At 36.9% G+C, this 13,627-nt stretch overlaps 1 protein-coding gene and 1 pseudogene across 1 annotated transcript in view; both read left to right on the top strand.

The window, feature by feature from the left end:
- The window catches only part of LOC103606404 (speedy protein A-like), a gene marked incomplete at its 3' end in the record, with an annotated part of 26,329 nt that extends 16,352 nt beyond the window's left edge, over positions 1-9,977 (top strand). Inside the window, 1 exon segment of the mRNA XM_008591004.1 lies at positions 9,677-9,977. Coding sequence (XP_008589226.1) covers positions 9,677-9,977 — 301 coding nt within the window.
- Positions 5,074-5,715, top strand: LOC103606403 (annotated as a pseudogene).
- Positions 9,978-13,627: the final 3,650 nt, after the last annotated feature.

Here is a 13,627-nt window from a genome sequence, read left to right as displayed (position 1 = left end):
TTTGAACCTATTATACAAAGTCTTTTCCCCATCATTCCATAGAGTCTTGTCAAAGCACCAAATATCTCTATATTGCCAAACCCAAAAGTTATTTCTTAGTCTTTAACTTAGCAATAGCATTTGACACAGTCCCTCATTTCTTTCTGAAACACTCTTTTCACTTGGTTTCGAGGACACCAGAATGTTTTCAGTCACTTTTGCAAGTTCCTTTTTAACTCACCAACCTCATTAGAGTGTGCCAAACCTCAGTCCTAGGACCTCTGCTCTTCTCTATTGAAATTAACTTACTAGGTGTTCTTGTTCACTCTCAAGGCCTTAACACCAACATCTAATACATCTCTCCCAATTAAAGGTCTGCACGTCAAATTGACTGTTCATATTTCATTGTCTAATTTACTCCTCACACTTAACATGCCTAAAATTGAACTACTCATTCTCCCACACAGACCTCCAAACCTCCTCCTCCTGTGGTCCTCCACATATTAATAAATAGCAACTCCATCCTTTTACTTGCTCCAGCCCAAAAACTGTTACCCTTGACTCTTCTTTTTCTCACATCCATACCTTGAAAAACTATCCATCATCCTACCATTTCTGACCACCTCCACCCCTCACACCGTACTTTGTCATCTCTTATATTGATTATTGTCGTATCCTTCCAAATAGTCTCTCTTATCATCTTTTTCCTTTGTAGTCTATTCTTTAAACAGCAGCCAGAGTAAATCTTTTAAAAAGTAAGTCAAAACATGACTTCTCTACTCAAAAGCCTCCAGTGGCTTCCCGTTCTCTCAGAGTAGAAGGCAAAGTCCTTGTTGTGGCTCTACATGGTCTATCAACTCTCCTCTCCTATCTCTTTGACCTCATCTCCTATCCTTGCTCACTTCACTCCAGCTATACTGGCCTTCTTACGGTTCTTCAAACATGCCAGGCACACTCACACTTCAGGGTCTTTGCACTTACCATTTCCATTACCTGGGATACCTTTACCCCAGATATCAGCATGCTTCACTTCCTCACTACATTCAGGATTCTGCTTAAATGTTACCTCAGAGAGACCTTTCTATACCATCCTATATAAAGTATTATCTCCCTCAATGGATCAGAATTGAATTGTCCAGTAATAACTCTCACAATTATGTTCAATTGGATGTTGACAAGGATGCCAAGAAAATTCAATGGGGGAAGACTAGTTTTTTCAACAAATGGAGCTGGGACAACTGGATATCTACATGTAGGACAATAAGTTGGACCCCCTAATTTATACTATATATAAAAGTTAACTCCAAATGGATTACCTAAATGTAAGAGTAAAAACTGTAAAACTTTTAGGAGAAAGCAAAGGAATAAGTCTTCATAACCTTGAATTGGGTTTCTTAGACATGATACCAAAAGTACAAGCAACATAAAATATAAAGTGGACATCATCAAAATTAAAAATTTTGACTAAAAAGGATACCAAGTGAAGAGACACCCATCAAAATCGGAGAAAATTTTTGCAAATCACCTATATGATAAGGGATTTGTATCTAGAATACATAAAGAGGTCTTACATTTCAATAATAAAAAGACACCCTGATTAAAAAATGGTCAAAGTCTCTGAATAGACATTTCTCCAGAGAAGCTATCCAAATGGCAAACAAGCACATGAAAGGATGTTTAACATCATTGGCCATTAGAGAAATACAAGTAAAAACCACAAGGAGATACTACTTCACAGGCTCTATGATGGACATAAACAAAAAGACAATAACAAGTGTTGACAAGGATATGGAGATTCATACCCTTCTGGTGGAAATGTAAAATGGTGTAGTTGCTTTGGATAACTGTCTGGCAGTTCCTAAAAAGGTTAAACATAGTTACCGTAATTCCACTCCTTGCTATATACCCAAAAGAAATGAAAACTATGTCCACACAAAATCTTGTATATGAATGTTCATCGCAGCATTATTCATAACAGCCCAAAGTGGAAACTACCCAAATGCCCATCAACTTATGAGTGGATAAACAAAATATGGTATATCTGAACAATGAAACATTACTTAGCAGTTAAAAGATGAAGTACCGACACAAGCTACGACATGGATGAACCTAAAAAACATGCTAAGTGAACAAAATCAGTCACAAAGGACCACATGTTGTATGATTCCATGTATATGAAATGTGCAGAATAGACAGATCCAAAGAGACAAGGTAGAGAACTGGTTGCTAGGAGCTAAGGGGAGTGAGGAATGGATCATCTTTCTTTATGAGGTGATGGAAATGTAAATTTGTGGTGATTGTTGCACAACTCTGAATATACTGAAAGTCGTTGTATTGTATATTTTAAATGGATGAATTGTATACTATTGGAGTTATAGCTCAATAAAACCGTTAAAATTAAAAGTACTACCTCTCACTATTACTCTGTATTCCCTTTCTTAGTTCCAATTTTTTTCATAGCACTCAACCACTATATAACATATTCTTCTTTTACATATTTATATTGCTAACGTCTATGTCCCCTACTAAAATATAAAGTCTAAGGTGGCAGGGTCTTAATTTTGTTCTTATTGTGTCTCCAGTGCCTAGAACAGTGCCTGGCACATAATAGATACTCAATAAATATTTGCTGACTGATAGAACGAATGGAACTTAAGGCTTCCAATACTTTTTCATACCATATATATGTAGTAGAAAAACAAACTGTAAAATAATTCACTGAGGGCTGGCCGGTTAGCTCAGTTGGTTAGAGGGCAGTGTTATAACACCAAGGTCAAGGGTTTGGATCCCTGTACCAGCCAGTTGCCCCAAAAAGAAAAAAAAAAATATTTCACCGAGCTCACTTTACACTGCCCCTTTCTCCAATGCATATAGATAAGCTGCGGGGTTCTGGCTATTCCAACCAGGTACATTTGAATCGTGTTGGTGGATAGAAATGGCAACTACAGGGGCCGGCCCGGTGGTGCACTGCTTTAGTGCACCGCTTGGGAGCATGGTGGCGCTCCCGCCGAGGGTTCGGATCCCACATACAGACCGGTTCCCACTCACTGGCTGAGCGAGGCGTGGGAGCAACACCGAGGGTTGTGATCCCGTTGCCGGTCCTGGTCCGGTACGGATGCGACACTGAGGGTTGCGATCCGTTGCCGGAAACGGAAAAAGACAAAAAGGAAAAAAAAAAAAAAAAAGAAATGGCAACTACATAGTAGATTTTATCTTGTTCTCTTACGTATTCTTTTAACAGCTAATCGATGTGTAACATACCAAGTTCAGTGCTATGGGGGTTTCTTATAAAGAAGTACATCATCCCTGCCCTAACGTTTGCTAAAGTAGCAAGATATGCTGTTAGAAATTTAGTTAAGCAGTATATGCTTTTGTTATTGAAAGCCTGGTACTGGCATACTGCCAAACAAAATATGGTTTTAGTCTCATATCCAAAAATAAACCCCAGTTTGGATAGTAGCTACAAACTGGCTTACATTAATAATATTTTACATTTGAATAATGCTTTACAAATTGTAAATATTTTCATATAAATTATCCTCACAAAAATACCTGTGAGAGTGGTGGTATTCTCATTTTATAGCTGTTGAAGCCGAGGGCCATGTAGGATGAGATTTACTCAAGATCATACAAGTAAATGGCAAAGCCAGAACTTGACTTGATATCTAATGACTTCCCGGTGTTCTGTCTTCTTTGTGACCTCTAGCCTCCATATAAACCTCTCATATTGGTTAGTTTAGAAAATGCATTTATATCTTTTTTTCAATATTAAGTAGCATCTAATTCTTATTAATTAAATTAAATAATTTAATTCTTGGGAATTAAATTAAGTATTCTTTCCATATCACAGATGAAAAACCTGGCCTAGAAAGGTTATGACTTGTCCATGGCCAAAAAGTTAATAAGTGGCAGAGCCAGCTTTAATTAAACTCAGTCCTTAAGAGAAAGGACATGTGCTCTCCTTTGAGATGATAACGAGTTTTGTAATTTGTTTCTTCTTTTTTTAACCTTGGCTGCAAAGAAGCTAAGAGCCAGGTATTATCCATAACCACATCAACTCTATTATGTTTTATTACTGACGTGTCTTCTTTCCCCCTTTACCCAATTTTCCCTTTTGGGTCCCAGTTTAATTTTTTCCCTCTTTTTGTCAGCTGCCTCAAATGGTTTTTGAGAATGAGATGGAGTATGATTAAATTGAAAAATATATGTAGGGCTTCTCCAGAAAAGAGTAAAGTCTATTCCCCTGCTTACTCTGATCTTATCATGTAAGATAAGGTTACCTTCTTGAACATCACCGCCTTTAAGGTGGGATGTATTTATGTTGGTGATGGCTTTGTTTCTAGTCTGGTTCACAGATAATGGAGGATGCCTATCTAATGAGAGTTAGACTCCAATACTAGTCCCTTTCATGCATCATGGAGAGTAGTAATTTAATCAAGAGGAAGCTTTTCTCTATTCCTGTTACATACTCTGGCCTAGGTGCCATAGTATCATCATAGGTGAGTTCTCTGTTAGCTACTACTTGATTCCAGATTAGGAATTTAGAAAGCAGTGATGTAATATAAGCAGTGTTTTTGGACAGAATAACCCAAGGACAGTATGCAGAAGAGAGCCAATATAGGAACTGTACTGGGAACTGCTAAACTTAGCTCAGGAAACAAGGGTGTGAACTGGGTTGATAGCAGTGCTGAAAATAAAATTGATGTTCAAGATGTTACAAAATTACCAGTTATTACTTGGTGACCCCTTGGATATAAGCCATATGGAAGAGGGATCTGTAAGTTTCAAATTTATATAATCAGAAGAGTAATGGATTTCTTAATGGAAATATGTAAGGTTATAGAAGCAAGCTGGTTTATTGGAAAGATAAAGAAAATGGGACTTAGACGTATGAATTTAAGGTGAGAACTGGATAATTGAATGATGGACAGTTATGGTAGATGAGTTACCATACATAAGTGATGTTTAAAGCTTAATAGAGTAGATAAGAGATTTAAGGCAAAAGTAATGTCAATGTTGTTTGAGGATTGCAGTACATTGAGCTCCATAGAGACAGCGCAGGGCAAGTGAGAGCCAGATGGGAACTGGCCGGCTCTGTGCCTCGCTGAGGAAAAATAACTAAACATGGGCAAAGGAGATCCTAAGAAGCCGAGAGGCAAAATGTCATCATATGCATTCTTTGTGCAAACTTGTCAGGAGGAGCACAAGAAGAAGCACCCAGATGCTTCAGTTGAAGCACCCAGAAGCTTCAGTCAACTTTTCAGAGTTTTCTAAAAAGTGCTCAGAGAGGTGGAAGACCATGTCTGCTAAAGAGAGAGGAAAATTTGAAGACATGGGAAAGGCGGACAGAGGTCTGTTATGAAAGAGAAATGAAAACCTATATCCCTCCTAAAGGAGAACCAAAAAGTTCAAGGATCCCAGTGCACCCAAGAGGCCTCCTTCGGCCTTTTTCTTGTTCTGTTCTGAGTATCGCCCAAAAGTCAAAGAACAAAATCCCTGCCTATACATTGGCGATGTTACAAAGAAACTGGGAGAGATGTGGAACAACACTGCTGCAGATAATAAGCAGCCTTATGAAAAGAGGGCTACTAAGCTGAAGGAAAACTATGAAAAGGACATTGCTGCAGCAAACAAGAGAGTTGTCAAGGCTGAAAATAGCAAGAAAAAGAAGAGGAGGAGGAAGACAAGGAGGATGAAAAGGATGAGAAGGAAGAGGAACGTGATGACGGTGAATAAGTTGGTTCTAGAGCAGTTTTTTTCTTGTCTATAAAGCATTTAACCCCCCTGCACACAACTCACTACTTTTAAAGAAAAAAAATGAAATGTAAGGCTGTGTAAGATTTGTTTTTAAACTGTACAGTGTCTTTTTTTTTGTACAGTTAACACACTACCAAATGTGTCTTTAGATAGCCCTGTCCTGGTGGTATTTTCAATAGCCACTAACCTTGCCTGGTACAGGATGGGAGTTATAAATTGGCATGGAAATTTAAAGCAGGTTCTTGTTTGTGCACAGCACAAATTAGTTATAAATGGGGATGGTAGTTTTTTTCATCTTCCGTTGTCTCTGATGCTGCTTATACAAAATAATTGTTCTGTTAACTGAATACTAATCTGCAGTTGCGAAAAAAAAGTTGCATCTGTTTTGTTGACATTCTGAATGCTTCTAAGTAAATTCAATTTTGTAATTAAAAAAAAAATATATATATATACATATATTGTTTGAGAACTTGCCCGGCACTGTTCTAACTACTGGATATGTATGAACTCTTACAATTCTTTTGTTTAATTTATTTTTTAATTGAAATGTATTGATTGTAGATATTTATGGGGTGCAGAGTTATATTTCAATCCATGTATATAATTTGTAGTGATCATATCAGGATAGTCTGTAAAGTCATCATCTCACAACAATTCTGAGAGCTAGCTAGGTAATCCCAGATAAGGAAACTAAGGCACAGAAAGGTTAAGTGCTTCTTCAAGGACACATAATTATTAAGGCAGCACACCGGTATTCAAATCTAGGCAGTCTGACTCCAGAGTCAGTGCTTTTAGCACCTATGCTATACCTCAAGATCACAGAGAAGTAGAGTATAAATAAAGAAAAAAACAGAGGGGCAAGTATTAAATTTTAGGAACACTCACCAAAGGCACCCCCCCAATTACTAAAAATGACAGAAGACTAAGATAAAGTAAAAAGAAGGATAACATTTCTAGTACGTAAGCTGCTACCAATGCTTTAGAGCAGTCACATTCATGAATCATAGCATTTGAGGACTGAAAGTGACCTGTTTTCTCATGTAGAAAAGACATTTTGTGACCCAGAAAGTTGTATGATTTGCCCAAGGTTATAAAACTGATAGTATTAAGACCAAAATTCTGCTCTCAACCCTGGTACAATTTTATTTTTAATTATTTATTTATTTTTATTTTTTTTGTCTTTTTCGTGACTGGTAAGGGGATCGCAACCCTTGGTGTGGTGTCGCCCGCAACGCGCTTAGCCACTGAGTGCACCAGCCATTCCTATATAGGATCCGAACCCGCGGCAGGAGCATCGCTGCGCTCCCAGCGCTGCACTCGCCTGAGTGTGCCACAGGGCCGGCCCACAATTTTATTTTTAATTCACTGCTTTTATCACAGTAATATTCTAATTGTATGATAGATGGGAGAAAGATTATTGCATATGAGTGTATAAAATATATACAGACATATTAAATAAAGACGTGTGGGTGTGTATTTTTCTAGCTGGTTTAGCATATGGAGAGATTATAATACTCAGCTTATTGCAAAAATAACAGTTTGTCAAACTTTCCATTTCGTGCCTTTTACTTCCTATTTCCCTCCGCTGTTCTTGCTACACTCTGCTATAGGATTCCTACAAAAACCATGTTGTTGAAGGTTCATAATGTCAATGGCCTCTATAATTCTTAATTATCTTCCTCAATCACTAAAAATGATATATCATCCCCACATCAGCCAGCTGACCCAGAAAGGATATCTGAAAGCTGGAGTTTTTAGAAAGTTGGGATTTATGCTGTGTCTTGAGGGAAGAGCAATATTAAGACAAAGGGAGAGGACATTTCCAGACACAGGAAATAAAGGTATAGAAGTGTTGAAGAGAAAACAGTAGATAAATATGGAAGGAATAAGAAATTCGAATTCTAGTTCCTCATCTTAGGAAGCTTTGAAACTAGTTGTATATTGTTATAGAAATGTTTACTGTTAGAGTTATCTTTATTTTCTTCTACTTTTTTATATATGAAACTTTATTATGTATCTTTAGTTGAAAACTTTTTTGAAGGATTATAAAATCAGTTCTAGGAAAAAAACTAACATAGGATTATGTCATTATCTTGAGGGAGACCATATTAACCCCATTTTCTGGGAGAAGTAGTCTAAATCTGGAGTTTTTTCAAAAGGTTTTTACTGTTAACAGCAAAAGCTTTCTTTCCAAACAAAATTGTAGCCACAATCCCCCAAACTGAGCTGCTCTACCTGCCCCGTCTTCCCTTTCCCCCTCCTGGGGCCCCTAATAACAAATCCATGAAACATTAGGGCTCTCAAAACAGTTTGCAAATCACTAGTCTAAGCAATTGAATGTCACTGTTTAGCTCTCACATAATACAATTTTTATTTACTTTGTGTTGCTGATAACTGCAACTAGAGTTTTTGCTTAGAATGCTTAGAAGTTTAGATGCCATGAGGTCAGGACATAGGTACATTTTTTCTAGCTTTACTTCTTAAATGGCTATCATTTGCCAGATGCTTACTAAGTGATAAGGATTTTACACATATCATCTAATCCTTAGAACAATCCTGTGAGGAAGATAGTATCCCCATGTTACAGATGAAGAAATTGAGCCTCAGAAAGATGAAATAACTTACCCAGTGTTATTCAGCTAGTGAGTGGCAGAGCCAGAATGAGAAACTTAAGTCTATCCTGACTTAAAGCCCATGATTTAACGGATTTTACAGAACAATGCCTGACAGATAGTGAGGACTCTAAGTGTTTTATAAATAATACCTCATCTAATCCTCACAGCAATCCTCTAATATAGACACTCATTATCTTCATATTACATATGAGGAAACTGAGCAACAGAGAGATTACGTCATTTACATGTGTTCTTATTCACCATATCCCTTGCCATAATTGCAAACACTTTAAGATTAGCCTAACATACTTACGTAGTTGGGAACCTCAATTAAATTTTTTAACCCAACGCATTCCAAAGTATTGTTCTAGGCTATTTGTATTATCTTTCCCAAACTTAGAATATTCAGAATTAAAAAGAAATACAGTCTGGAAGTTTGCTTCAGTCCTTTTTCCTGTTTGGAATAATTTAAATACTGTCAGCCCTCCATACCTGAGGGATCCCCATCCGTGGATTTGACCAACTACAAATTGAAAATATTCAGAAAAGAAATTGTGTCTGTGCTAAACATGTAGTCTTTTTTCTTGTCATTATTCCCTGAAAAATTCAGTAGAATAACTATTTACATAGTATTTACATTGTATTAGATATTATAAGCTAGAAATGATTTAAAGTATATGGGAGGATGTGCTTAGGTTATATGAAAATACTGTGCCATTTTGTATCAGGGGCTTGAGCATCCATGGATTTTGCTATCTGAGAGAGTTCCTGGAACCAATCCCCCACAGACAGCAACAGATAGCTGTACTTTGTCAATTATTGTTTTAATGATCCAAAGCAATGAATCACTTTACACTTATCTGAGGGGGATACGTTTCCAAGACCCCCAGTGGATGTCTCACACTGCAGATAGTACTGAACTCTATGGTAGTTTTTCTGGTATGTACATATCTATGATAAGTTTAATTTATAAATTGGGCACTATAGGAGATTAACAACAGTAACTAATAATAAAATAGAACAATTATAACAGTGTACTGTAATAAAAGTTATGTGAATGAGGACCCTCTCTCTCAAAATATTTTATTGTATGTAATATTTGCAGACTGCAGTTGACCCTGGGTGACTGAAACTGTGGAAAGTGAAACCTCAGATAAGGGGGGACTACTGCTTAGTAATACTGCCTTATCTGGAGATTTTTTAAAAAATCGGTAACTTAGATTTTTATCTTACATTTAGAGACAGCTGTTCTTTTTTGTCATAATTTTTGTACTTAATTTTACTAAAATCTTATTAAAATTCAAAAAGTAAGCTTTCCACTATAGGTTGTGGCCATTGCACCAACCCATTACATATGGCAACGAGAACGCTCTGTGCATCGCAGTGGAGCTGTCAGAAGGTACAACAGAGATGAAGTTCAATTGCCCCGTGGACCTAGTGCCAAACCAGTAGATTGTTCACTCTGTGGTAAAACACGAAGAAAAAGATATGTTAGACTGGGATTGTCTACATCATCATCATCCAGTGATACAGTAGAGGTGATGGAAAAACATTCTCAGGAGTTACACAACTCAATCTCAATGGACATAATAGTTGATCCTTCTCAAGCTTGTAGCTATTCTCAAGGTATGAATCAGTGATACGCCAGAATTAGATTTGTATTAGTTATTGAGCTCAAGTTAGTCCTTACAGGCATGGATACGTAAAAATTTATGTACTACAACAATATAAGTTAGGTTAGTCTTGGAAGTTTTCCCCTTTCAGTTACCACTTTTTGTCTTGTGTCCTTATCTGTTTTGTGGTAGCGTACCTATACAAAAAGGATTAATGTGATATATTAAATTGAAACCAAATGCAACATAAGCCTCAAGCAGTTTAAGAATTAAGTATTTTAAGAGACTGAATCATTTCTTTGAAATGTTTATTTTATTAAAAAGGGGTTTCAAGGACTGGCCAGTTAGCTCACTTGGGACAGAGTGGTGCTGGTAACATCAAGGTCACAGGTGTGGCTCCCTGAACTGGCCAGACGCCAACAAAAACCAAACAGAAAACCAAAAGGAATTTCAAGAAGAAAATAAATTTACTTGTAATCTCATCATCTAACTATTTGTTTCTTTTATATACTTTATTTCTAACTAAATCAGAACCATACTATATCAAGGCCTGCTTTTTTTTTAATCTTAAATCATTTTCCCATGTCATTGTTTAGTCTTTGAAAACCTAATTTTTAATCTTATCCTGTTATAAGAACCATAATTTATTTGCATATTTCATTTTTGTTGGGGTTTAAGTGGCTGTAAACAATACCATATAAATTAGAAAATAATCATATGAATTGGAAATACAATCACAACCTAATTTTCATTCAAATTATTTTTATATAGATATAGTAGTTCTCTGACATTTCTAGATTCAAAACACTACTAGAATAATATTCTACTATCAGTGATCCTTTTAACTTCTTATAAAGCCTTTCTTCCAGATTTCCAACCAAGTGAAGATAGGACTGACAGATTTCTCATGATCCTTTCTAACTCTGTCATGAGAAATTAGCAGACCCACAGTATTTCAGAATTTCACCTATTTATTTTTACCACGTCCCTATGAGATTAACAGTGGCTGCCAAAGCTTTACTAAAGGGGGTAACTAGACATAAGACTTTTGAAGGTAGGTGTCATGCCTAGTCATTGTTCCCTTCCCTTGCAATAGCAATCACTCAAAAACTTTGACTAACAAGTAGTCTCTTCCCTTTCAACAATTCCAAGCATAATTTTTATTTTTTCACTCATATTTGAAGGTAAATAGGGTCCCCCATAAGCTAAATTAAAAGATTTGCATTTCAGCATCCCTCCCCTTTCTCCCAGCTCCTTTTGCCTTTACACTATTTTATTCTCATAATAGGTAAGATTTACTGGATGTTTAAAATGCCATAGGCAGTAGAGTAAGCATTTTACATTCATAATATCATTTAATGTTCACAGCTAACCATAAGGTAAATAGTATTATCTCCATTTGGCAGATAAGGAAACTGAGACTTCCAGAGGTTAAGTAATTTGCCTGAGGTGGTGGAATGGCATTTGAATCCAATATGAACCTTGACTAGAACCAGAATTCCTAACTATTATGCTTTACTGTGCCTTCAATGAAATCCTGTCTTTGGCAGTGACAGTAAACTGCTACAGAAGTCGAGTGGTGAAATTTAGAACCCAGTCCTTGACGAAAGGATGTGAGTTGAGAGAGAATTCCGAAGACAATCTGAACAGATACGTACAGAAAGCAGAACAGAAACAGTTACATTTTATTCAGATTACCTCCTGTAGATAGATTTACAGTGGTAACACTCTAATCTAGGCCTTGACATCACAACAGGAAATTGGAGCCCACCCAGGGATTAAGAGACTCTGCCAGTCAGTGTGCTTTGGGAACAAAGCAGGTCTTTGACTATGGATGAAAAGTCAGGTATTTTTAGAAGGAACTGTGATTTCATCCTGTCCATGGATAAAAGCCTTCATTTAGGATTCATAGGTCCTAATACAGGAAGCAACAAGTATTTACCCATCACTGTCTTATTCTCAGTATTAACTGAAGGTTAACTGTAAAAGCTTTTGTTTCCGAATATGAGTATAGGCAATAAAAAGAAAAATTATTGATCACACACACACATTTGACCAGTAAAAATTTATATTCATTTTCCTCCACTAGGCTTAACAGAGAGTGAACTAAAGGGGTCGGGGGAGGGCACAGTGGAGGGTAATAGGGACACATGATGTTATCAAGAGTGGGCTCAGTCTCTCACTGCCTAAGCAGCGTCAGATTCCCAGTAGTGATCTCTGCTAGGAAATTTTTCTTCCTTCAGTCCACAGAAGGTTGGAATTACCTGATGATTTGTGGTTGCAGAAAACTTAATTCAGCATTATCCAAGAGAAACACAAGAGCTGATGCTCTGCTCCAGGCTTTTATACTAAAATTTAGTATAGATGGCTATCAGTACTTCGACCTTTGTTTCAAACACAAGCAACTTCTTGATTTTCAGGTAAAAACATGTTTAAAATTTTTTTCTTAAAAACAACATGTTCAAAAAACAAGTTTTACATGAACATGTTTATGACATGAAGAATAAAATGTTTTTTTTTTTTTCAATTTGACAAGGTGGGTTGAAAACACTGTCAAAACATCTCACTTTGGGGAGTGAGGAATAGATGAAGCATTCTTTACAAATTTACATACATCACAATCACCAGTCATGAGCCAGACGTTTATAAAGGTAATCTCACTTAACACTCAACCCCCAAAGAAATCTTGAAGTGGCATTATGATGCTCATTTTGCTGATGAAAAAAACAAATTCAGAAAAGTCACACCGTTACCAGGTAAAACAATAGCAATAACAAAAGCGGGATGGAAAACAAGTTCTATCCGAATAAACAGCACATTTTTAATTTAACAACTTTTGTTTCTCTTTACCTTATGCTGTCTTACGCCTTATGACACCTAGGCTGGTCCAGGTGAAACATGGGCATGTATTATGTATTATCCTGGGACAACTGACATTTTAGAGCGAAGTCAAGGGAAAAAAATATACCAAGCCTTAGCCTGGGTCATGAAGGTAGGCATGGAACATTCCAACTATTAGATAATCTAAAAGCAAATAATTTTTCCTCAAAAATAGATCCTGCTTTGAACTTTCTCATTTATTTTTGTTATTACCACTGTCCTAGTTATCCATGGTTAGGATCTTTATACTTAAGGCATAATCAGGGAATATAAATTAATAATGTGATAAGGGCTATGCTAATTATATGATCAACACTTAGAAGCACAAAAAAATTCCAGAATTAATTCTGTGGGGTGTGTGATTTGGTGAAGCTTTTCAGAGGCAGTAATAAACGAGCTGGGCATTGACTGAGTCCTGTTATGCCCAGAGAAGTAAGGGAAAGGGCTTCTGAATAGCAGACGTCTGAAAATACATTTATTCTTTCCCTCTATATCCAACAAGTCACCAGCTTGTCTTCTTCTTCTTCTTCTTCTTCTTCTTCTTCTTCTTCTTCTTCTTCTTCTTCTTCTTCTTCTTCTTCTTCTTCTTCTTCTTCTTCTTCTTCTTCCTTCTCCTCCTCTTCCTCCTTCTTCTCCTCCTCCTCCTCCTCTTCCTCCTTCTTCTCTTTCTCCTCCCCCTCTTCCGCTTCCTCCTTTCCTTCTTCTCCTTCTTCTTCCTCTTCTTCCTCCTCCTCCTCCTCCTATTTCTCCTCCTCCTTCTCTCTCTCTCTCTCTCTCTCTCTC

Source organism: Galeopterus variegatus, unplaced genomic scaffold (assembly GCF_000696425.1).
Source record: "Galeopterus variegatus unplaced genomic scaffold, G_variegatus-3.0.2 Scaffold6553, whole genome shotgun sequence".
Lineage (NCBI taxonomy): Eukaryota > Metazoa > Chordata > Mammalia > Dermoptera > Cynocephalidae > Galeopterus > Galeopterus variegatus.
This window is presented reverse-complemented; position numbering and strand designations above follow the sequence as displayed.